Below are 26374 nucleotides of genomic sequence, written 5' to 3'. Positions count from 1 at the left end.
TATGGTGATCCATCTCTGAACTTCATTATATGCTTTTTTTATCAGTGCCCTCATTGATGCCTGATCATAACTTATGCATGAAACGTACTGCCAGTGAAAAGTAATGTCCTCAATAAACAGCCTTCGCTCCCCCATGCAGCAGCCTGGAACCCCACACTGACACACTGTGTTTTAGACTTTTATCCCTAGTGCCTCCTGTGCAAGCAGTTCTCCAACCCCCAACTAGGTCAGCAAAACAGTCTTCCTTTCTGCTGAGTCATCCCCCAACTTGCTTAGTAATACAAAACATGAGCACATTTTCTACCTTTAAAACTGCTAATCACAATTCGTGTGCAGACTCTGCGTACAGCCCATGCCTCCCTGGAACTAATGGGCGGAGGATGGCTCAGTGCGTTTACCGCAATCTTCTAGAGCTGAACGTTGTGGGATGAGGCTTTGCCATTAGTCTGTGCACACACCATGAGCAACTGAGACCCTGCAACTGATTACTGAGGATTAAGTGACTTGTAGAAGGACAGATGCTACTACAGACTAGGAAACAGAACCCACAGACTCCAGTGCAAGGCTCTTTTTGAGGGCACTCTCTGGTCTCCTGGGATCTGCTTTTCCTGCCTGGAAACTTAGCAGGGTCGAGGGCATGCCCTGGGGCCCCGATCATGCACTGATGGCAAAGAAGCCTCTGGACTCTACATGGAGCATGGAGCAAGGGAGTTTGATTGGCGCTTTTTTATTTAAGCCTAAAAGATGAATTCTCCAGCCTCTGATCCTATTTAGAATTACTCTATTTAGAATCACTGCTCTTTCCCTGTCTTCTGAAAAGACAAGCTATAGCACAAATGCATGTGTGCATAGTTTGTGCATGAATAAGTTTGTATCCATACAACAATGATGCACCTCCAGGCTGATTCTCAAAGTGACTAAACCGTCTACACACCATGCCTACTTCACACCTATACATAAAAAGTGGGATCTGTGAGAATAAAGTGTAACAAACCAGAAAGGAACACAACAGAACCAATGCAATGCGTGGATAATAGCTATAATAACTAACAGTATTACACTTTACACAAAATAATGCTAATAGAGCAAAACAGTTAATAATTTATGATTTACATGCATGAAATCGAGAAAAAGTAATCCTATAGTTACATTTTCCTCAGTATTGAGTTAATTTTAATGGAGTAATTAAATATAAAGTAATAGCAAAGTGCAACTTAAATCACAGGAATTAGTATTAACATTATTAGGGTTTAAATCTAGTTTTATGTCCTCAATACTTTATAATTAATGAAGAAAAAAGTAAGTATGTGTTTTTTCTGCTCTGAATTAACAAATCAAATGACTCACTCTAATAAGGAAAAAAGAGCTCATTTTGAAATACTGTTTAAGTTTTTATTTTTAAGTATTTCTTATGCTTCCTACATTTTCCTTAATTTTTATACCTTTATCCATCTCCGTCAGCATGTCTTACATATCGAGACCACGACCAACCACCAACATTATGACTCAAATACTAATTTTCAGCAGATAACATCCTCGTATGTATACAGTCTCACTTAATCTATGAAATAAATTTCCTTAGTTGAAAAACTCTTCATAATTTTAAAATATTAGCTTAAATTTGAAAACAAGAACTACGGAAACAAGAAGTTATATACAATAAAAAGGTTTTTTTAAAAAAATTGCTGTCAGGTAAACCAACTGAAAAGGAGCACATGAGAAAAACTTGTAAGATTTAGAAAACAATGGAAATGCAGTAGAGCTGCACTATCCATGAAGCAAACCATGCCAAAAGCAGTGTTATATGCAGTGTTACGATATTCAACTCCGTTCTTAGTTTCTAGAGAACATCAGGAGAAGGAATGTGGTACACATGCATATGCATGATTTATCTATTTTCTACTGGAAGTCAGAAGCACTCTGTAGAATGTTACATGCACTATCAACAGATAAACATTGCACCTTATGGCTGCATACAGAAAAAGCAGCAGTTGGTTGTAGTGTCTGCTCCTGTCCTTCAGCCATCCCCCCACCACACAGAAGTCTCAAGAAGCATACGTGTATTTCCCCTGAACTAGATACACTTTCAACATGTCGCTTTCAAAGTTGTGTGAATTTATTTTTAATTTCACTCAATGTATACTTAATCTCAAAATTGTATCTGTGCATACTACAATTGAAGCCCAGTGGTAATCGGTTTGCCCCAATGCAAGCAAAAGACACTGTGCTCAATCCTCAGCACAGACATAAAAGGAAAAGCGTGTGTGAGTGTGTGTGTGTGTGTGTGTGTGTGTGTGTGAATGTGTGTGCGTGCATGCATGTGTGTCTGCAAACTTTAGAAGAAAATTTCAAGGCATGACCTTCCATGATCATTTATTTCCAATTTTCTTCTCTTAAACTTAGCCCTCGGGCTGGGGGTTTAGCTCATAAGTGTCTGATGGGCAAGTGCAAGGTCATGAGTTTGATCCTCGGCATGGAAAACAAACAAACGTTAGCCATCTTGATTCTTGCCATTATTTCTCTGCCTACGTTTTGGCTGAAAATTTCATCCTAAAGCATGTCTCAAATCTTGTCAATCACATGCTTAAAAACATTTGCCATTTACTACAGGATCTTTGTTTTCTAGAAGCTAGTGCCTGAGGTCTTTGGCACCATGGAGGAGAGTCTAAATGTTCATGCTTCACATTCTGATCCACCCATCCATGTAGCTATACGTTTGCTGTTTTCTTTAACTCATAGTGATGCCTTCCACATATGGCAGAATTCTCTTTCATCCAACTTAAATATACTCCCTTTATGAAGCTTTCTATAACAAAATCACTCCTCCCCCACTCTGGCTTCTCCCCTGCACTCTCCCTCTCCCCGCCCCTCCTGTGCGCTCTTTACTCTGCTCCCCTCACGCGACTTCCCCTGTTCTACCTTTGGGTATGGCCATTTGACACATCTCTGCTAATACTTACAATGCCCTTTAAGCAAGACCGCATCTTAGATAGTAACTACTCCTGTATTGGTAACTGACAACACTCAGTTTTATGGAGTGGTGAAGTATTAAGGAAGCTCCTCTATGACGTTTATTATATTCAAACGACACGGTCCAATGGTGGCTCTAACCTGACACTCAAGTTTTCTATGCTTTTCCTAAAGAATATGACCCTGAAAGTGATACTTAATGATGAATACATTTGGGTTTCCTTCAATAATAGGCCAAATCTTGTATCTATTATTGCAAACAAATATATTAAGGAGAATCTGAGTTTTCTAGAGCATGATCTGTTGACTAATCTATTTCTGGAATCAAGAGGACATTTTAAATGGCGGTCAGCCACATTTGTCCAAAAGCCTTCAATCTCCAGTTCTATTAATTCCCAATTTTTATTTATAATAAATTATGTTTAGAGAGCCAGAAAAATACTACCACAAGAGCTTAAAAGTGCATACAAGCATAGCATGGCTATTTCATGTGTGGTTACGATGAGGGTATATACTTAAAGACTGATCAACCATGACCTGAATCTTTAAGTTTTCTCTCTATTATTCAGTCCAGAAAAAAAGTGTGACATCTTAACTCATAGCTCTTGAACTATTGCAAGTATTGAAAAAGATGTTATATGTACTGACTAAATGATGTCAAAATAATGATACTAAATTAAAAGTAAACAAAATATACAATGGTCTACAATAACACCTCTCTCTTCTCTTGGTTATATTAATACTGCACAGAATTCTTAAAGAGCTACTCATATACTTTCTCTTCCATTTAACACCCAATGTACTGATTTTTTGATGTAAGAACTCGCTAATCATTTAGCTTCTTTATTAAATTGTCTTCTCCAGAGAATCTGAAGTTCCAATTGAGAAAAATTACAGACAACAAATCTTGACTATATTAACCAGTTCTCTTAAGGCCATGAAACATGCCCTAATGTGGGCAAAATTATTTTTATAAAATGATAAGTGAAACAGACCTCATTTTACTTTTTAATGTAAGGTAATATTGCATTATTTCTGTGTTTCTTGCTAATACTTTTACTGTTACACAACCTTGCTACAGAAAGATCTAAAGTGATACATTTTAAAAGTATATTTAAAAAATTCACAAGTTGTATAAGTTTTAGGTCAGGGATAAAATATTATGAAAATACCTTGGTGTGATCAACGGTTTCTTCCAGCAAAATTTCTTCCAGCAATATATATATATATATATATATATATATATATATATATATATAACTGTGATATAAGAACTAAACTCTAGCTTATTTGTGTATGTCTGTATTTGTATAACTTGTTCCAACATTTCTTAAAATACTATCCACAAAATACTTGATTCAAAACAGTTTGAAACACCATTTATATACGAAGGCCTCAAGAGTCCACTTCAACCCAGTTGGTTCCGAATCCCTGACCGTGAAACATCAGAGAGCAGGCGTTTAGAACAAGTTTGCCCACGTGATTCTGATGCACCCCACAGTTGAGAAATCAACCAACCGTATGTATCTGAAAACCATACCTCATTGTGCTGTTAATGCTGTATGTTCAAAAGAAGTCACCAAATGATTCCTTCCAAAAAATACGGATTCCAAATGCTCATCCTCAGTGGAAAAGTCAAATCTGTTTCTAAATCTCCTGCTAATTCAGCTCAATTAACAATAAAGAGGTCCATTATCTCGTTTTTTCAGGAGCCCTAAAAGGCTGACAGCAAATGAGCGCGGCACCCTGTCCGCACCTCGAGCTCCTGACCTCCGCCCTCCACGGGTCGGCATATGGAACCCCAACAGCACTCACAGGAGCCCCAAGTGACACTCAGCGCGGGCCCTGGACTCTCCAGCCCAGGGGACCGCCTGCAGAGCTGCCCTCCAGCCCCGAGCCGCGCGGTCCCGTCAGCACCTCGGACAGCGCCCGCCGGAAAGCGGGGCGCGGAATCTGGGAACCCCGGGCGCCGCGGAAACGGACCGAGACGCCTCGGAAGGCACAGGCCAGCGCACCCCGGTCCCCCTCCAGCTGCCAGCGTCTCTTTCCAAATTGCAGCCAAAGAAACCGCAAGGCCCTCTTACCTGGAACGGAGACCCACCCCACCGCTCGCCTCTCTCGGCTCCGGCGCCTGTTGCTAGGGCGGCGAGACCGCGCTCGGGAGCCTGGGGACCTGGGGACGCCACGGAAGAGCCGCGGACGCGGGCGGCGGGGCAGCGGCGGGGCGGCCCGGGACCTCGGGGGGCGCGCGCCCTGCGCCCCGCGGCGGGGAGGAGGGGGCGGCGCGCCGAGGCCAGTCCGGGCGCTCCGCGCTGCGGCCCGAGGCCCGGCGCCTTCCAAGGCCTCGGCGCGGTGCACGCTCGCGAGCCGGCGCGGGGCGGGGGCGCGGGGCCGGGAGGGCAGCACTCACCATGTTGACTTCGGAGACCATGTCGATGCTGGCGATGTCGATGTTCATCCCCACGCAGACCGGGGGACCTGCGGAGCACACCGCACGGGGTCAGCGGGCCCCGCGCCCCCGCCCGCCGCCGCCGCCGCAGCCCGGACGCGGCCCGCTCCCTCCTCCGCCCAGGCCGCCGGCGCCGCGGGGCGCGGAGCCCGCAGCGGCCGCGCGCACCCCACTCACCCCCGAAGTCGGGTCTCAGGCGGATGTCGTAGCCTTTCAGCAGCTTGTCCACCGTCTCCTTCACGAAGGACATGTTCCCGGGGTCGTTCACGCTGGGGAGGGCAGGCGCGAAGCGGGTCAGGTGCGGCTCGCCCCGCGCCCCTCGCCGCGCGCCCCTCACCGCGCGCCCCGCGCCCGCCCGGCCGCCCACCCGCGACCCTACCTCTGGGCGCAGCACACCACCGCCACCAGCACCGGGGCCGAGAAGATGCCGAAAAGCCTCCCTCCCGCAAAGCCCCACATCCCTCCGCCGCGCCCCGGCACGGGGGAGGGGGCGCCCCGCCGCCGTCGCGACCCGCAGCCGCGGCTGCTCCTGGTGCTCCCGCCGCCGCCGCCGCCGCGCTGGCCCGGAGCGGAGGGGGAGGGGCGAGGGAGGGCGGCCGGGGCGGAGCCAGCGCGCACCCCGCCTCCTCCGGCCCCGACTCAGCCTCGGCCCCGAGCGCGGAGGCCGCTGCGGCGGGCCGGCACACTGCGGGCCGAGGCCGGGCTGCGAGCTCGGCTCCGGGGTCCCGCGCCGACGGAGAGACTGGGCTGCGGCCGGCGGCGGTGCGGGGGGACACAGCGAGCCCCGAGCCGGGCCGAGCCTCCCGGCGCCCGACCCCCGCCCAGCCCCGCGCAGCCCGAGCCCGCCGGGGACCGCGCTGCGCCGCGCGCCCCAGAGTCCTCGCCTTACCTGCGGGGACTCGAGCCCCGGGTCCCCAGGGCCCAGCACAGCCAGATGGGCAGCAGAAAGGCCGGGAGCCCCGAGCACATGGCGCCGGCTGCGGCTCCGGCCTGGCCTGGGTGGGATCTGTTCCTCCCCCGCAGCAGCGAGCGTTCAAATGGCGATGTGGGGATCCCCGCCCCCACCCCACACGCACCCGGGGCTTCCCCGCGGACCCAGCCTCCAGCCCCTGCGTGGCTGCCCCATTATTTATTCATAAATATGACCGTGGAAGAAAATGGGCTCCTGAAACTATTCCTCTCCTGCCATCCTTTCTGCTTATATAAATACAGCTGCAGTTCGTGATGAAGACACAGCCGAGACTGCACGTTGTTATCAATAAACCCGCGTCCAAATCAGACGCAGAGACGTCGTTCTGGGAAGGAGAAGGCCCCTTTCTGGAGAGCTGGAACTGTCCGTGGTCCTTAAAAAGGCACAGATCTTCGTGTTCCTAGGACAGGCCTGCGTCCTTCGGACTTAACGGAAGCTCACTGGCTTGCTGGGCCAGAAACCGACCGGTGCGCATCGATGCCCACCACTCCCTGCGTGTCCGTGGTGCGCCAGGATCCGCCTTCTCACCCACGGCCACAGGTTGTATATTTTTTTAGTGGCTGAACCTTACTGAAATTCTCTGTACTTAAGACTTTTATCAGCCAGGGTGATGGTTATGCAATACTACTGTAATCATCCAACAGAACTCAAAAATCAAACTAATTTTCAAGTTTTATAGACTTCTTCAGGACTTACTGAATGGTTAATGATAGATGACTTTTCAGGGTCCACTCGTTTTTTTAAACAAACCTTTCTCTCATAGAGACCTTATACAGGTAAAAAGCTAAATTTAGATCTTTATTATCAAACTATCATGTTTATGTGCATTCATTTTAAGTATCTTTGCCTTTTCTAAAAATCAGCAATTTTATTTTCGGAACAGTAAATGTGACTGCAGTGCCTAAAAGGTTGAGAGATAAATATAACTCCCTAATTATTTTCTGGAAAAGTCTATTCATGACTGCTTTGAAGTCTGCATCCTGTTAATGTACAATGGAAGTGTCAGTGAAGTGATATCTCTATTCTCTCTCTCTCTCTCTCTCTCTCTCTCTCTCTCTCTCTCTCTCTCTCACACACACACACACACACACCAACACAGGGGCCATAATGTAATCTGTTTCTCCCACTTCTTTGAGAGAAATGCCCTGTGGGGCATCCTGGCTATCAAGAATAAGGCATTTGAATAAAGCCAACAAAGTGGCCAGAATTTCCCCCCTGCTACTATTTCACATGTTCTAAAACCTGAAAGAACACACTACACTGTCCTATCATTGTCCAGCAGGCACACCTAAATGTCCACCTCTCCTGGGCATTTAGTCTGTCTTTTCCCCATGGTACTGAGGATCAAATCCAGGGCCTTCATACTGAGTTATATTCCAACCTTTTTTTTTTTTTTTAACTTTGAGATAGGCTCCCAATAAGTTGCCTAGGTTGGGCTTAATCTTACAACCCTGCCTCCGCCTCCTAGAGTTTTGGGGTCACAGGTGTGCACCTTGGCCTTTCTTATTACCCAGCTGCCACCCCACACCCATTTCTCCAAGAGCCTGACCAGCACTGCATGGGAACAGTCCTCCTCCCTGCCCACTGCCCAGGCTGTTTGCCCCTCACTTCCCACTTGCAGCCTCTCATCTGAAAAAGAGATGGACCCTGCCAGAGAGCAAGCTTAGTAACCACACACGTGGAATGTTAAGTCTTCCGGACAAGAAAAATCCACAGTAAGTCCGTGGATGGACAGCTCTCCTTTGATGGCCTCCTGAGAAACGTTCCAGGATGCAGTAGTTGCTGGACTGTCCAGGATAGCCCTGTAAGGTGGGTCCATCGGGGATGTCCGTGCTCAGCTTTGGCCTACAAGTCACAAGCATTCCGATCTGCTCTTTCCCTACCTCAGTCCATTTCTGCTTCAGTCTCCTTTTCATATTACTCAAGAGTGTCATCTGCGTTGCCTCAGGATACGTTTTCTAGGTACCATAGGCTAAAAAAGTCTCACTTAAAGCCAGTCCTCCTTAAACAGAAAAGCAAAATAAAAGAGAAGGACTCACATATGCATACTGCCTATCCTACGCCAACACCTCAACAAAGGCTAGACCTGGAGCGCGTCTCCTTCCAGCGCACAGCCCCTCGCAGTGTGACACAAACCTCGGCTACTTGCCTGTCTTCATAGGTGGTGATATGCAGTCACTAATTCAACAGGAAATTACTACTTCAGTTCTTGTTTTCACCAGAAAAACTCTACCATGGATACACTTTCACCACACCAAAAAAATGAGATAAACACCATTTTCTTGGTCATAGAATGGTTTTGTGTAGGGGCTCTGGCTAGTTCTCCAGAAATACAGTAATTGGTATTAAAGACCGAGACCAGGCTGGCCCTGTAACAAAGGCCTGTGATCTCAACTACTTAGTAGGCTGAGCCTGGAGGATCACAAGTTCAAGGCCAGCTGGGGTAGCTTATGGAGAACCTATCTCAAACTGAAAGGGGCTGGGGCTGGGGTGCAGATGTAGAGCGACTGCTTAACCTGCAAAGGCCCTGAGTTTGCTCCCCAGTGCCCATGATAGAAGGTGAGCCCAGCCCTCCTCCTGGTCCAGCTTCCTGTGTGCCACACAAGCCTTTCCTCATACATTCTGTCCTTGTTCTGATGCCATCCATCCGAGATTCTCGCCAGAGCTGAGCCAACAACAGTGTCTTGGCTTCTCCAGAATGCTGAGCAAGGTAAGCCTTTTTTCTGCATAAAGGATTCCAAGGGCGTTTGTAATAGTGGCAGAAAATGGACTAACACAGGAGCTCCAAAGTAGGGGGAGGAAGGAAACAGCAGGAGTCACCACGTGGTCTTGTTTCCCAGCCCGTGTTTGTCCACTTGGGCTGGCCCAAATGCCTGTCACCGAACTGGGACTTGTTTAATTATGGTTGCCTCTCACACACTCCTTTGTGACACTCTGCTCCTGTGTCACCTCCAGTTCCAGGTAGACGCTGACCTACACTCTTTTATTATAGATAGATCTGAGTTTCTGCCTGCATTATTCACTCCACATGGTAGAATTGAGCAATGTGTACTATGTTGCAAATGGCTTCTTTGATTCAGGCAAGTTCCGAGACTTCACTGTGTCACTGCAGAGCCATTGTCTTCATTTCACTGCTGAGCCGTGATCTATCATATGGTTATTCCCTAAATCATTTATCCATCCACTCACTAATGCATTTCCCTAGTTAAACGATTACAGGCAGAGGTATGTATGTTATTATCTTTGTATAGGCAAATGATTTCTCTTTTCTTGGTAGATACCAAGGAGACATCTGGCTGAATAAACATTTCAAAATAGTTGGAAGATTTCACATTTCACCAGCAGTGACGTCAAATGCTGTCTGCCCTCTGCCCTCTCTCCCCACTGTGAAATGCAATATCTCAATATGGTTTCATTTGCATTCACCTGTGACATGGAGGCAAGCCAGTGAGGGTGCATCACTGGTAAACTGGCTACTCATCTGCTCTTCTGGAAGATGTAATATTTTTTGCACATTGTTAGTTACATTATCTATGGTTTTATTAGATGCAAATATTTATTTGTATATTTATTAGATGCAAATATTCTATATTTGGAATAAAAGTCCTGTGTTCAGAAACATATGATGGAATACTTTCTCCAAATCTGTAGCTTCCCTGTTTCATTCTCTAAATAATTTCAAAGAAAACAAAAGTTTAACTTTTTCTTTTGGGTTAAAGTTTTGTTATTCTATCAAAAAAATCTTTGCCTAATCAGAAGTTGAGATTTTTTTCATGCTTTTGCTCAAAATCAGCCTCCATATTTAGATTTGTGATCTACTTTAGCTCTTACTGTGAGTCTGGATCAAGGATCTTTTCTTCCATGTGGATGCCTAGCTGCTGAAGCGTGATGTATTGAAGGTATTTTTCTCTTCTCCACTGAGTTATCCTTACAGTGTTTTGAAAATCTATTGATCTTTTATGTGTGGGTGTATTTTTATACTATTTATTATTTTCCATTGTCCTATATTTATATCTTTGCACTAATTCATACTGCTTTGATTAATACAAGTATAAATAAACATTAAAGTTAAATAACATAATTCATATAACTGCTCTTTTAAAAAATCACTTTGACTATTGAAAATTGTTTTTGCATTTTATATATAGTTTAGAATAACTATTTTGGTTTCTCTGAGAAAACATGTTGGGGCTGTAAGTTATGTTATATTTGCTCTATAAATTAATTTAGGAGAAATTAACAATATTGAACCTTCCAAGTTACAAAAATTCCATATCCCTCCATTAATTTATATCATCTTTAATTCTTTTCAGATATATTACATAGTTTTCAGTGTAGAGATTCTGCATTAGACTCACTACATTGTAATCCTGTTTTAAGTGCTGTTTTCAATATTTCATTTTCAAATTGTATTTGCTAATGTATAGAACTATGACTGATATATATTGTCATTGCATCCTACAAATTTGTTTGGTGGGCTTATTACCTTTATAGAATTATGCCTTATCCAAGAGACTTCAAGGTGTCTTTAGAGATAGCTAGTTTTATTTCCTTGTCACCTAATTCTCTGAGTTTTTCAAATTTTTTTTTCTTTATTCACAGTTCTGGTTGGAACTTCCAGTGCTATAGAGAGTACAAGTCACCAGAGTGGCGATTTTCCTTGTTTCAATTTTAGGGAAAATGGCACACTTTCCTTTCCTGTCTTTAATAGCTAAACCCAATGCTAACATCTCCCTCTTAATATTTTTCTCTGCTCTCTTTCCTCTTTACTTTTCCCATTTTTTCACCTCCTGGAAAAATTTAGTCCTGAAACAAGACAGTAAATGAAATACTTGGCATGACGCACGGAATGTCAGCGCTCTGGCTCTGGCGTGGGGGTTCAGGAGCCACAGAAAGTGGCAGGAGATGGAGCTTCACATGGAGTTGGAGGGCGTAGGAAGGCTGCATGTTGGGTGAAAGGCTTGGTTGAAAGTCACAGCCAAAGAGAAGCAAGGCGGAAGGGAAAGGAAGGCCCAACACAAGTGTCAGAGCCCGCAGGAAGTGAGGTCAGCATTGATGAGGGCAGAGACACCTGGTGAGAAATCAGAGTTAAAGTGAAGAGGATGCGGGTGCAGGCCAAAAAATCAGAGTTTCCGAAGATAAAGAGAGCGTCAGTGTGTGGAAGCCTGAAAATCCACCGCTGAGAAGACTGAGCCCAAGCAAGTGGAGGAGGAAGAAGAGCAAGAGGAGGCAGAGGGACAGAGGAGAACTAAGGCAAATGCTTCTTGGCCAGGGCGCATCCACCTGGAATGTGAGGATGGAGCCAGGCCACATCAGAAAGGCACCCGCCGATGGGCCCAGAGGGGCCCTGTAATGGAAGCATGAGGGTGCGTCCCGATGGCACAGCACCTGCCCAGGAAGAAGAAGCTCAAGGAAAGAGGCGGGAATTCATGCGCTAAGGAGGCCAGAGTGGGGAGTCAGAGCCTGGGGAGGGGAAAGAAAGACTGCAGGGAACGCGGTGGGATAGCAAGAAGAGGCGGGGTATGTGATGGAGGACTGGTCAAAGAAGTAAACACATGTGTTGAGGGTAATGAAAACTAGTTTCTCTCTATTGCAAATGAGTGTCACACAAAGGACTTATATCCAGAACACATAAAGAACTGAAAAACATCAGGCCCCTCAAATTCAAAGACCCGCTCCAAAAATGGGCATCTCAGATGAACACACAGTTCTCAGATGAAGGTACACAAATAGCAAATAAATACGTGGAGAAATGTTCACTATCACTGGGCATTCGAGAAATGCAAATTAAAACAGCATTGAGATTTCATCTCACCCTGGAAAGAATAGCCACCATCAAGAAATCAGCTGATAACAAATGTTGGCAAGGCTGCAGGGAAAAAGGACACTGCTCCACTGTTGGCGGGAGTGTAGACTGGTGCAGCCACGGTGGAAATCAGTGTGGAGATTCCTCAGAAGACTAGGGTTGGAAGTTCCATTCAGTCCAGCTATTCCCTCCTGGATGTTTTCCCAGAAAAACTGAAAAGATCATGTCACAGTGATATATATGCACCCGTGTTCACAGCAGCACAACTTGTAATAGCTAAATCTTGGAAACAACCAAGATGCCCATCAACCCTGCAGAGTGGATGAAAAAGATGTGGTATTTTATACAATGGAATATTACTCAGCTATAAAAAGGATGCTCTTGAGGCCTTCATGGGTAAATGGAGACAACCCGAGACTCTCCTCATTAGTGAAATAAATAAGAATCACATTTGTAAATATCACATTGTCTCTTTAGTATAAAAAAGTAATGAAAACTGAAGGAGTAATAAGATCTGAAATGTGTAATAGCTATTGTAAAAACAAAAGAGAAGGAAAGTGCTCTAAAGGCTAGAACTGCATGTATGTGTAAGTGTGTAAGATAGCCAACATATTAGTAAGTTTGTGTTGGATCACTGAACAGGACGGTTTGCACTCTCATTACTTGACTGTCCACTTTCTATGCTTTAATTTTGCAATTTGAACAATTATTTCTAAGATGACAATATGTAACTTGTCAACTAGTGATTTCTTAGCCTTTTGTCTGTTTTGCTTTTTTTCTTTCAATAAAAAAATGAGTGTCATAAATATGAAAAGAGAAAATAATTCCTGTGGTATGAGAGTGTGATTTAATGTATCAGTGTGATGTTTGCAAAACATATTCATGTATGTAAATATGCACATACATATATATATGCATGCATACGTGTGTGCGTGTGCATACAATCACCCCATGTTGTCAGGAAGTTAGTTTCAGGGCCTTGGATGGTACCAAAATCTCTAGACGCTCAAGTCCCTCATATGAAAAGTTTAGTATTTGAAGCTATGCCCTATACATTCTCCATATACTTTAAATCTTTTTGAAATTATTTAATGTCTAACACAATGCAAATGCTATGAAAATGAGTGATATTCCATAATGTTTAAGAAGTAGTGATAACCGTTTCATATAAATCAATCTTTAAAAATGTTTCTATATGAAATAATGCATATCAGAGCTGAAATAAGTGAGGAAGTAGAAGACTAATGCAGAGAATCAATGAAACAGCTTTCGCACTTTGAAAAGGTAAGCAGAGCAGATAAACCGTCAGCCAAACCAAACCAAATAAGGGGCCAGGAGACTCTGCTAACTAAGTTACAGCTGGAGAGGGGAGGGGAAAAGAGTCCCCGGAGATCTAGCCAGTCAGTAGGGACTATTTTGAAAACGTAGCACAATAAATTAGAAAATCTGGAAGAAATGGAGAAATTCTTAGACACTTACGACCTACCAAAATTGAGCGAGGAGAATATTTATATTTTAAAGGTAAATAAAATGTTTATTAAAAGATACGTTACAAAATATTCTGTTTTTCTCTTCCAAGTCGACATGATATCAGAAATATCCCTGGAATACACTTATATTAATGAATTCAGACCAGCTTCTGATGATTACCATTTTCTTCAGTAAATATTTTTCTTCGAAGTGTCTTTTTAACAACACAGTTGAGAATTTTAGAAGTTCATCAGCTTATGGTTTCCAGAATATAGTTTTATTTTATTTAAGAGGAAAAAACACAGAAAAGAAAAACAAAAAGCAAAAGAGATAAATAATAACAACAACAGGAAACTCAAAACAGTAACAGTATAGGTTCAAGAGGGTATTTTCCAAAACAGATTAATAACAACAATGACTAAAAAGTGTCCCAAACAGAAAACCCAGCACTGGGACAAATTTACTGATGAAGTTTGTGGGACATTTAAAGAAGAATTAGAACAAATTTTCTTCAACTATTCCATGAAACAGAAGGAAGGTCTAAACTCAATCTATGAAGCTAGTATCAAAAGCCTGACACAAAATCCAGATCAAGATTAAAATACAAACATTCCTACCGTCCAATATCATTGGTGAACATAGATGCAAAAAGCCTCAATAGTTTCTTTTTTTTTTTTTTTTTCATTTTATTAGTACAAGTTGGCAGCCCATGCAGTTTGCAAGCATCTTGGGGCGTGGGCTCCTGTACAGACCACAGCTTGTTCCCTTTTAAATCCCTCTTTCCCTTTGCCCCCCTCCCCTTGCTCTGCCAATTCCCCTCCCATGTTTCTCTGTCTCATGCTATGGCATGTAACGTGTGCACCAACTGTGGCTCTGGGGCTCCTGGAGACACATGTGTTTATTCTACTTACTTGCCCTTCCCTCCTCACATCCTGCCCTTTTTCTCTTGGGCCACTTTCTTATTATAAAAGATCCACCCTCTTTTATTCATCCTTTATTATTCCTTTTGCTTGTATTTTGCCTTGCTCGAGTGGAGGACACCATACAGTATTTCAGCTTGTGTGTCTGGTTCATTTCTCTTCCATAGAGAGAAAATTCAGCCACACATTTAAAGGACCACATATCACTATCAAATATCAAATGGATTTCATTCCAAGGATGAGGTGGTTCAACATACACAAGTGAAACTTACTAAGCCACATAAATGAAATAAAAAATAACAATCATGTGATCATTTCAGTCGATGCAGAAAAAATATTCAGCAAAATTCAACATTACTTCATTTAAGAAAAAAGCCTTGACAAAATTATGTAGAGAAAATTCTTACTACAATATTACAGGGGCTATTTATAGCAAACTCACATTCAACATCATACTAAATGTGAAAAACTTGAAGGCATTTCCTGTAAAATCAAGAACATTGTTCAATGTATTATTTGAAGGTTTAGCCTGACCAGTTAGGCAGGAAGAAGAAATAAAAGGATACAAATATGAAAGCAAACAGTCAAATCATGCCTGTTTTAGAAGATCATAAAAACTCCACCAGAACATTTTTGGATCTGATAAACAAAATCAGCAAATTGACAGGATACAAAATTAACATGAAACTCAACAGCTCTTCGATCTACGAACAATGAACTTACTGAGAAATACATCAGGAAAACAATTCTACTCTGACTCACTTCAAGAAATACCTAAAAGTAAACATAATCAAGAAGGAAAAGATTTCTACAGTAAGAATTACAGAACTCTGAAGAAAGAAAATAGTAAGACAGTAGAAGACAGAAAGGACTCCCATGTGAGAAGAAAATTGTGTTAACTGTCATATTACCACAAGCATTCTACAGGTCTAGTGCAGTCCCATGAAAATACGGAAGACACTGTTCAAAGAACCAGGAAAAAAGTCCTAACATTCCTAAGGAAACACAAATCCATAAAAGTGGAAGGAATTCTAACAAAAATAGCAACACTAGAGGCATCGCAACTGTGGGTTTCAGAATTACTACTTAACCACAGTACCCAAAGCAAAATGATTATTCATTACGCATTGAAAAATGTTTTAAAAGTTAATTAATTAGTAGAAAAGTTAATTAGTTAATTAGTAAAGTTAATTAATTAATTAGTTAATTGGTACCTGTGTGAAAACACGTGTATAGACCAATAGAGTAAAAAAGGTAACAAACCCACACATCTACAGCCATTTAATTCATGGCAAACATGCAAAAAACATACATTGGAGAAACATTCCCAGCGTAGCTCCCCCTCTCCACACTGCTTTGCAGAACAAGAGAACAGTCATCTAGCTGAGCCCCCATGTCCTCCCTCCCCCACTCTTCCCACTCTCCGTAACAACTATCAAACGTTCTGGTCAACACTCTCTAAAATTGCACACATGACAAAGAACGGATGACATGTGTCTCTCTTGCTGACTTATTTCCCTAAATCTAATATCCTCCAGCTCCATCCGGTTGGCTGCAGATGACAGGAAAATATTCATTTGTAGTGGAGCGATAGTCCAAAATTTTATATACACGCCACATCTCCTCTCTCTGTCCACCCACTGACGGACATCTATGCTAACTCCATAGCACAGCCATTGTGGGTGCTACAGCAAGAAATAGGAACACGCAGGTGTCTTTCACGGTCTTTTCTTTTCTTTCCTTTTTATTTTATTATTTGCTTACTTTTGGTGGTGCTGGAATTGAACCTGGGAACCTTGTCCTGAGCAGTATTCCAAGCCTCCTGTTTCCTTTATGTTGAGAAACAGTTTCACTAAGCTGCCCCTTTGAGACTTGAATGTGTGACCCCTTGCCTCAGTTTCCCTGAGGCGATGCTGGGTGACAAGGGGCACGACCTTGCCTGCTGCGGCTGGCTTTTCTGCTAAGCTGGCATCACCTCCTCTGCGTGCATACCAGAAGCCGTGCAGCTGTGTCCTTTTAGAACTATTCCCGATTCCCTGAGAAGCCTCGCAGTGGTCCCTGCGGTGGCCTTGCTAATTTATATTAGCTCAGTCAGGGACAGCTCCCTCTCCCCGCATCTCCCACAGCGATACTTAGACTTTGCCTTTCCCTTGTTGATTTTCTGTTTATTGTGCCATCAGTTACCGAGACAGGAGCGCTGAGGTCCTTGCATAGCATGGTATTTGTCTGTTCTGTGAGCTTTGGCTACCTATCTATTGTATGTTTGTGCAGGGTTACTATAACATACAGGATCATTATATCTTTCTCATGAATGGTCTCTGTTGTTATTTTGAAATGTCTTTGTTCCTTGCTGATGGTGTTCCTTGCCTGAAGTTTGTTTTTCTTATTTTAAAATAAATACCCAGCTCTTTTCTGATAACATGTTCTTTTGCTGCCAACTATCTGCTCATAATTCAAATCTTTCTTGTGAATTAATTTAGTCAGCTCATTCTTTACTTAGTCTGAGAGTGTTTGCCTTTTAACTGGAATGCTTAATTCAAAATTGTTTAGCAGATATTTAACATAATCCACACATTTAGTTCTTTTAAAATTTCCGATGACTATGACAAAAAGTTCAGTGGAAACATCCAGGATTCATTTCAGTTTATTTAAATACAGTTTATTTACCCCAATATATCCAAATTGTATTTCAGTTTGTAACCAGTATAGAAACAGGAGTTAAAATTTCTCACGCTTCACATTCAAAATCGACTACTGTATTCTTGACATATGTACCTCTTAATTTGGGACAAGAGCATTTCAGAAAATCAATTTTTCATCACATTCAATTTTTTCATTATTATGGGATTACCAAGAACACCTTTTGAAAAGTATTTACCGAATGGCTTACAGCATTCATCTCTAAGTAGCCAATTTACGGTCAAATGCTATAATACCACTTATTAGTGGAGGTAAATACCTGACAGCAGAACAATTCCAGCATCCCTAAAATGTGTGACATTTCCTCAGTTCATATTTGCACACTGTAAATACCGTGATGCATTGGGATCGCTATAAATTCCCCTTAAGCAACGCTTTAACAGGCAGAAGCTACCACAGATTTGCCATTTCTAGCACTCATCACTCTAGGAAAATCTACATTTCTCTCTGGGTATCGCTTTTGTTTTGCCTAAGAAACTATCACCGTCTTCTAGTGCATGTCTGTTGGTCACAAACTGTCTGACCTTTGATTGTCTAAAACTCTTTAGTTACGAGGTTTTTTGGGCCAGATATTAAAAGCTAAATTAACATTTTTGGTTTCATACTTTAAAAACAGTACTGCATTGTTTTCTGGTTTACGTATTCCAATGGGAAGTTAGCAAAGTTTCTTATCTTTGTTCTCATGTGAACAATATCTTTACATGCACTTCTCAGTTTCTTCCAAAGTTCCCACCTGTATCACGCTCACCTTCAAGATCATTAGGCTGTTTCCAGGTGCAATTTTCTTTTGCTTTATCCTTACGATTCAGCGAGGTTCAAACCTATGTGTCTATTGCTTTTATCTTATTTAAATAGATTTTCAATAACAGTTTAAAAAATATTTTCATCCCCTCTTCTGGGATTCCAGTTGCAAACACGCTTGCTACTCTCATATGCTCGTGGAGCCCTGAATTTCTCTGTCTCTGTTTCTATCTCTGTCTCTGTCTCTCTGTCTCTCTGTCTCTCTGTCTCTCTGTCTCTGTCTCTCTGTCTCTCTCTCTCTCTCTCTCTCTCTCTCTCTCTCTCTCTCTCTCTCCCCCCCAATCCCTCCTTGTGTCTCTCTCCCATGTTCCCACTGTGTTTAGTTTGGATCATTTGTGTTATCACGTTTTTAACTTTTCTTGTATGTTCATCTGAAACGTCTAATTTGCTTTTATTGATGTCAATAGAATTATCACTTTGCAAATAGTATTTCAGTTCCAAAAATATCATTTTTCATATATTTCATTATTCCCTTCATTGTGTTCATTTTTCTTTAAATTCTTGAGCTATTAGGGTCTTTTACATTTTCTTGTATATTTATTTAACCTAACTCCAGTTTGTGGGATGATTTATGATTTGTGGGGTGAGGTTTAGGGCAATTTTTCCTTATTCATGGCATACTAGTAATTCTTGTGTGGATTCTAAAGGCTGTGAATTCTTTGGTATTTGGTGTTAGATTTTGTTACATTGTTTTAAAGAATTTTTGTCTTCATTCTATCAGATATGTCCTGTGCATTTTATCTTTTCAAGGGTACTTTAAAAACTTCCCTAAGGAAAGATCTGAAGTAGCATTTAATGAACAGCTAGTTTAGCCATAGTACTAAGAATTACCTTTCTAGGGCACCTATAACCTAACTACCACCAGTGCTTGAGAAATACCCCCTTAACTCTGGACTGTCACCAGGTGCTGGCTAAGATCTGAAAATCATACAGCTCGCAGGTCCCCGGTAGCTCTTTGTTTATCTCTATGGATACGCAGCCTGCACACATAGTACAGCTGGGCACCATCAGTACCTGCAAGGAAGAACATGCTCCTGAAGCTCTCCTTGCAGAGCACCCTCCTCCCTCCTTCTATTATCTCAAATCTAAGTTGCTATAATTTCTAAGATCTCTCTCTCTCTCTCTCTCTCTCTCTCTCTCTCTCTCTCTCTCTCTTTCTTTCTCGGGTGTTAGTAAATGTCTATAAAATCAGAACTCTAAGAGGCTGAGACAGGAGGGTCCCAGTGTGAGCAGTGTAGTGGGTTAATGAGACCATGCCTCCACATCAAACAGAAACAAAATCTAGAGACGCAGCTCCGCGCAGTGCATCGGGTTCAGTCCCCAGGACAGCCATGGAGAGAGGCGAGGCACTGCTACCTCAGTGCACACGTAAGTTTACTAACAAAATATTTCCACAGCAGAAATACATTTAAACTCATAGTAAAATCCCCACAAAAAACTGTTATAAAATTTTGTCCTAGGGAGCCTGAGGATATACCTTAGCAGAAGAACACATGCTAAGCTTTGAGTTCACTCCCCAACAGCAAAATTAACTAATTGAAATAATCTTGTCGAAGACTAGTATTTCCTAGATGTCAGTGGAAAAACAGTATAACAATGACATATTGAAATTAATTTTTGATTAACTGAAGAAACAGACACAAGACTTGCAGGAGCACAAAACATTTTTTAGCCAATAAATAAATTATTATCTTCCTAAACTTGAAATCTTTTGCTACTAAAGGATACCAGAAGGGTGATTAAGGTTTTAATTTTATCAGAAATGCTAAATGGACAGATTTTAAGTTGATAATGATATAATATGTATTTCCAAGATATTATTTTAGATTGTAACATATTCAGTAACAATGGTCTTAAAATCTATCAATCAACCCTTTATTTTAAAATCATTGTTAATTTCTTTTAAGATTGATATCATGGTCCTCTTTTTTTTCCTCTTATATCTTTCTTTTAATGAATTGTCTTCCTAACCTGGTTGCATAACAGGGATAAACAGACCTAGATTAGATTAGATGACTGAAAACTCCTATGAATCAGGTACAATGAGAGACATAGATCAAATTAAAATTTCTGTCTTAATGTTTTAAGACAATATGGATACGATATTGATACCTATCCAGGTACAAACCCAATGTAGGGTTGTATTTCAATGAGTAAAAGAAATTACAACCAGAGGTAAAAATGGGAATAACCAGAATGATCTCAACACGTGGGAACTCAAGAGTAGGAGCAGCCTGCAGACTCTCCCTGTGGAGCTCACTGAAATATATGTTATAACATATTACACATGTATCTCAAGTATATGATGCAGAGTTTAATACATAAATTATAAACACTGGAGTTCCACATTACACAACGCAGTACTAATGTATTGTGAAAGATGGAACTTTTTATAGGTTCTTAATATATGTATACACAGGTGCAGTTTAATTCATCATACATATATGATCGAACTGTTCTCCTAAGCTTCACAATTCATTATTCTTAATATATATAGTATGGAACGTTAAAGTACATGTATATACTATATAGGCAAATACTTTTTATGTAATGTGTAGTTTTTATTTAGAAGCAAGTCTGAAGATTTATGTCAGATTTTTCTCCTCTTTGGATTTTACATATCCATGGAAGTAGAGCAATTGATTTTTGAAGACTATCTAATGCTAGACACAGGTCCCCTAAGTAGAGAAGTGCAGCGTGAATTTGTGGTTCAGCATGTGAAATTGCACCTCTTTCCCTTCGGGGTGCGAGGTTTCTGGTGAGAAGTGCACTCTAGCTCTTACCCTCGGGGAAGGTATCTCCTTGCCGATTTCCCTCCACGTGCTGCTGTTTGAGATTTTTCTGTTTCTCGTTCTCTGATATTTGAACATGCTACTTTAGGTATAGTTGATGAGGTTTTTGTCTGGTTTTGGTTTTATCATTTTACTTTTATTTATCCTCCGAGCCTCCTGGATCAGTTATCTGGGCCCATCATTAATTTTGGAAACTTCTCAGACATTTTTAAATATTTCTTCTGCTTTCTTCTCTTTTTCATTTTGTCCCGGTTTTGAATTGTGCACGTGTCACGAGTTGGGATAAAACTCAGGTAAAATCTTTCTCTCCGGAGAGGGCTTGTTAAAGAGAAACCTCGGAGTATGTCATCATAATTAATTTTTCCCTTCTCTTGCTAGACCAGCGGGGAATGCGTCTGCTCCATGAGACCCTAGTGGCAATTTTGTAGATAAAATCCACGAAAGCGCGGGCCACCTCCAAGGACTGCCGTCGCTGGGCCTTTGCTCTCCTCACAGCCTCCCTCTCCCGCAAACTTTGGGTTGATGGCTCTGAGCACCTGCACTGGCCAGCGCATCTCCATCAGCACTCTGTCCCTTTTTCTCCAGATGACTGGGTGACTCGCTCTTGACCACAGATGCCTGCTGGACCTAAAACAGGTGAGATTTTCTTGTTGGATACACACCTGCCATGACTCCTTGACATGCCAGGGATTGTCTCCGTGACTTCTTTCCTGATTGTCCTCTATGACTGACAGGAAGAGAGATTTGGCTCGGGGTCTTAACCCAGTGATCTGTCTCCAAAGGACACAGCACAGGGGACAGGGGAGGAAAAGCTGCTCATCTCACGGGGCCAGAGAGAGAAGTGAAGCCAGGAGCTGCACGTCATGGGCCAGGCCACGGGCACCGCCTCAGAACCGCGGGTCAGCCACTGGCTCTGGATCCAGCCCCCTTCTGTGAGCCCCAAATCTGATCATGCGAGGCCTTGGGGAGATGGTCCGGATCCCAGCCATGACGGGGCTACCTCAGAAGCTTTAAGATACCGTTCAGAGACATCTATCACTTGGCTTGTATTCCCTTAAAGTAGGCTTCTTACATTTTTATATAGTAATGTAGTTTCAAGTCAAGCTCATAATTAAAATTTTTGATACAAATCATTTATCTAGAAGCATGTATTGCTGTGTTTGGGGGTGTGTCATTAAAACTAAGCTTCCAAAATATGCTATATCACTATGATTATTTAGTGTTTCTACAAAGTGTCCATTATGTACTGTTTCAGTGATCTATGCATGATTGAATTTTAAAATCTTTGCCATCTTACTATAACTGAAACACAAGAAATACAATTGAAGGGCTAGGATTTAGTCAGTGGGGCTTAGTCTAGCATGTGTGAGGTCCTGGGTATGATCTGAAGCACTATAAAATACGTACATATATACATACACATGTAAGTAAGAAATGAGGGCAGAATATTGTATATGAAAACCAGTTATTACCAATGTATACTGTTCCTCTATCTTATACAGTCTTTCCCTTATTTAATGTTTTGTGCTTGAAAAATCATAAGTATCGTTGTGGAAAATTTAAAAAAAGAATATAAGACTGTCTTCATTTCCAACACAAAATAATGGCACTATCATTTTAGTGAATATCCTTGATTTTGAAAAAATATGTAGTATTCTTAATAAAACATGATTTTATAATGATTTGGGAATATGGGGTTTTGTAATTGGCTTCATCACAAACTAAAGAATATAATGTTAACGTATCTCTAAGAACGAATGCACTTCAGAACCATGACTGATACTCACGTAGTAACCCTTGAACAGCAATGTGCTTGCCTGACTCTCACAGTTAGATTTACCATCCATTCAGGTTTTTCCCTGTAGCAGACACCGTGGTGTCATGACTGTGTTACTTTTGTCTCGTATACTTGTTTGCTTGAGATGAAGTTTTGAAAGTGGCACGGTGAGTTCAAGTTCAAAGGATCCTCCTCTTGCTGGCGCTCAGAACACACTGACAACACTCCAAGGATGCTGACAGCTGCCCCTCTCCAGGCAGTATGCGTGTGGGTATTTTGTGCACCCTGGAACCACAGGCTGGATCCAATGAGAGGACACTTTTTATCAGTGTATACCTGTGTCTCAATACGCTTACATAGCCATGTACTGTCAGGAGAATGTGTTTGTACTTTCTATATTCTTTTTAAATTGTACTTTTAACTTCTTTTGTTAATTATATTAATTTATCCATTCATTTAAGCATTTATTATTGCATGAATTTTACACAAACATTTCTCCACATACTCATATTCTATTTATATTTAGTTTGTGAATTGCTATTCACGTGCTCATATTTCTGTTGATGAGTTTGTATTGCCTACTGATTTGTAAGAACCTTTTAAGACAGTTCAGTCCTTATAGTACAGTAGCTGAATAGCTCATGGGAGATGCTAATATTTTACTATGCTGGTCCTGATGTCCAGCACTGACTGGTTCCTCTCTCCGCGGCCTGCTGTGACCCCTCCTACATCCACTACCACTGCACTTAGGGAGTACCTTGCTAACTCCAGGCAGCACATGCCGAAAATGAGATTAACAGGGGTGACATTGGGGTGCCCACTGAATTCCTTAAAAGTGGTTCTCCTCATCGCTGAAGTACACCTTTTTCTCTGATGCTCAGTATCTGAAATATTTATATTCATGCTCTCATCACGCAGTTTATCTGGACTGAAGTAACTGCTTTGAGACAGAGTCCTGGCCCTGTTCAGGCTGACCTCAAACTCGTGGCGACTGTAGTGTTACAAGTGATGTTATTCCAAGTAACCCACTCTGTTTTGCAATCTGCTTTTCACTGTTTTTATTTTGGATAATTGTATGCATTATTTCCAAGATCATTCATTGTTTATCTAAAAAATAACAAATATATAGACATTTTGGAAATCAGTAATCCACAGCATATTATTATAGTTCTGATTTCTGTTTTGCTTCTCTGATAATGATGACATAGTGTTATATTGCTTGCTTTTTCCTTTTATAAGTACTGGGGATCGAACTCACAGACACGCACTTGCAAGCACTGGTGTTATGCTGCTGAGCTAAATCCCTAGCCCCTGATGTAGTGTTATAAAGATAAATAATAATGTAAGGAGAAATTGACACACCCACACAATTTGGGAGATTACTCATACATCTATCAGAATAATTAAGAATTTAGGCCATTTAAAATAACTAATATATTTTGGAGAGTAAAAACCCTAATATAATCATATATATAAGTTACTTACATGTATGTAAGTGACATAATACTTACAAATACCCACAGACCAATTACAGAGATTGGCTATGTATTATGCAAAAGGATATATACTAATTTTTAGGAAGAGAAATAAATAAATGTGCACTAACCAATGTGCATTATAGATTAACAACTAAATGACAGCCAAAATAGCTCTCCACCTAAAAATTTAATCACTGGATGATACAAAAACTAAAATAATCAAATATTAATTTAAAAAGACACTGTCAGAAAATTTCACTCTCAAACAACCTCACTTACATGACAATTTTTGAATTTAATCCATTCATTGGACAAAGATGACGGTATGAAATTTGAGGACTAAGGAAGTATTCAGGTCACACTGTTTTGCATTGGCAAGTTGCTTTCCAAAGTGATTGTGCCTACTTATACAACATAATTCATTACACATTGCTTATGATAATCTACCCTAACTTTGCCCAGGTCACGTGCTCTCCAGTACCACAGACAGTTTCCCGGTGACTTTCATCACTGTCACTCACGGCATCAGCGGAATTTAATTTTTACAAACACACTGTATTGGAATGAGTAACACATTACTGTTCGGTGTGCACACATTTTAGCATTTATTAAATGCAATAACTCATACATGCTTGTTAAGATTTTTAAAATGTTTTGTGGACTGACAATTTATATCTTTGCCCATTTTGATACAAAAGGAAATTGTGTTTGTGGGTATGTATTTTATATACTTTTATTTATGGCTTACTGAAGGCTGCACGTACTTATAATTGGGGCTTATGTTTCCACAGTTTTCATACAGACATTGTACTTTTCAGTGCAGCAAATACATCAGTCTTCTCTTTTATAGTGTGTGCTTCTTTTTTCACAGATCTGCTTTAAGAAACTCACCTTTTCTTTGTTATCAAGACATTCTCATGCAGTTTGCGTTTTGTTCATGAACTCTCTGCCTATCCCTATGTCCCCAAGAGTTCTACCAACCTTGTTCTCCAGTAAATTTAGTGTTTCTGTTCTAATATTTATATCTGCGATCCATTTAGACTTTAGTTTTGTGCATGGTGATAGGCACGGGTCTAGTTTCAGTCTTCGGCATGTCAAGAGCCAGTTTTTCCAACACAACTTATTGAAGAGGCTGTCCTTCTTTCAGTGACTATGTTTAGTACCTTTGTCAAATGTCAGGTGGCTGAGTGTCTTTGTAGTTGTACTTGCGTCTTCTAACCTGTTCCATTGATCTTCAGGTCTATTTCTTTACCAGTACCATGCTGATTTTATCACAATGGCTTTGTAGTACAATTTCAAGTCAGGAACTGAGATGTCTCTTGTCTTGCTTTTGTTGCCCAAAATCATCTTTGCTATTATAGGTCTCTTCTGGTTCCAAATGAATTTTAGGAGTGTTTTCTCTAGTTAATGGTATTTTGATTGAGATTGCATTAAATCTGTGTAACAGTTTTGGGAGTATGGCCATTTTCACAATGTTGGTTCTTCCTAGCCAAGAGCAAAGAATATCCTTTCTAATATTTTTTTCTAATATCCTCTTCAATATCCTTTTTTAGTGCAGCATAATTTACAGCATATAGGTCTTTTACAATCTTGGTTAGGTTGATTCCTAAGTATCTCATTTTTCAGATGCTATTGTGAAAGGCGATATTTCCATAATTTCTCTCTTAGGGAGTTTTTTGTTTGTGTACAGGAATGCTATTTATTTTTGAATGTTGACTTTGTATCCAGCTACATTGCTGAATTTGTTTATTACCTCAGGTAGTCTTTTAATGGAGTTTTTTGGGTGTTCTATATAGTGTATCATGCCAACTGAAAATTGATAATTTAATTTCTTTCTTTCCTATCTTTATTCCTTTTATGTTTGTCTCTTGTCTGATTTCCTTGGCTAGTATTTACAGAACTATATTGAATAGGAGTGGTGATAGTGGACATCCTGGTCTTCCCCCTGATTTTAGAGTGAAAGCTTTCAGTTTTTGTCCATTTAGTATAATGTTGGCTGTTGTTCTGTTATAAATGGCCTTTATGAAATTGAGGTAGATATTGTGTATTCTAAGTTTCTGAAGGGTTTTTATGATAAATGCAAACTGCATGGGAAACACTTTAAAGAATCAACAACTGGGACCTTATATTTTTAAAATGTTTTTGCACTTCCAAAGAAATCACCAACACAGTGAAAAGAAAACACACAGAATGGGAAAAAATTTTAACCAGCAACCCCTCAGGCAAAGGACTTATACCCAA

At 41.2% G+C, this 26374-nt stretch overlaps 1 protein-coding gene and 1 long non-coding RNA gene across 5 annotated transcripts in view; one reads left to right on the top strand and one right to left on the bottom strand.

The window, feature by feature from the left end:
• Gabrb3 (gamma-aminobutyric acid type A receptor subunit beta3) overlaps nt 1–26374 on the bottom strand; it is a 236249-nt gene that overhangs the window by 197696 nt on the left and 12179 nt on the right. The window contains exons 1-3 of one of the 3 annotated variants that reach the window (XM_063249828.1): nt 6309–6457; nt 5597–5688; nt 5381–5448 (exon numbers count right to left, since the gene is read on the bottom strand). In XM_063249828.1, coding sequence (XP_063105898.1) covers nt 5381–5448; nt 5597–5688; nt 6309–6388 — 240 coding nt within the window. In that variant the 5' untranslated portion in view covers nt 6389–6457. Of the gene's footprint in view, nt 1–5380; nt 5449–5596; nt 5689–5798; nt 5989–6308; nt 6458–26374 lie in introns of those variants that run through there. The other 2 variants (XM_063249826.1, XM_063249825.1) reach the window with 2 other exon arrangements.
• Nucleotides 6483–13019, top strand: LOC134476344 (uncharacterized). 2 transcript variants are annotated; one of them, XR_010047890.1, is made up of 3 exons: nt 6483–6929; nt 7489–9099; nt 9667–13019. It is a non-coding gene; the product is annotated as an uncharacterized LOC134476344 (long non-coding RNA). The 2 variants fall into 2 exon arrangements; XR_010047889.1 differs by having other exon boundaries at nt 6483–7165.

This window comes from Cavia porcellus, unplaced genomic scaffold (genome assembly GCF_034190915.1).
Source record: "Cavia porcellus strain 051 isolate PalLab524CR breed Dunkin Hartley unplaced genomic scaffold, mCavPor4.1 scaffold_6, whole genome shotgun sequence".
NCBI classification, from domain to species: domain Eukaryota; kingdom Metazoa; phylum Chordata; class Mammalia; order Rodentia; family Caviidae; genus Cavia; species Cavia porcellus.
Note: the sequence above shows the minus strand (reverse complement) of the source record. Positions and strands in the feature narration are given on the sequence as shown.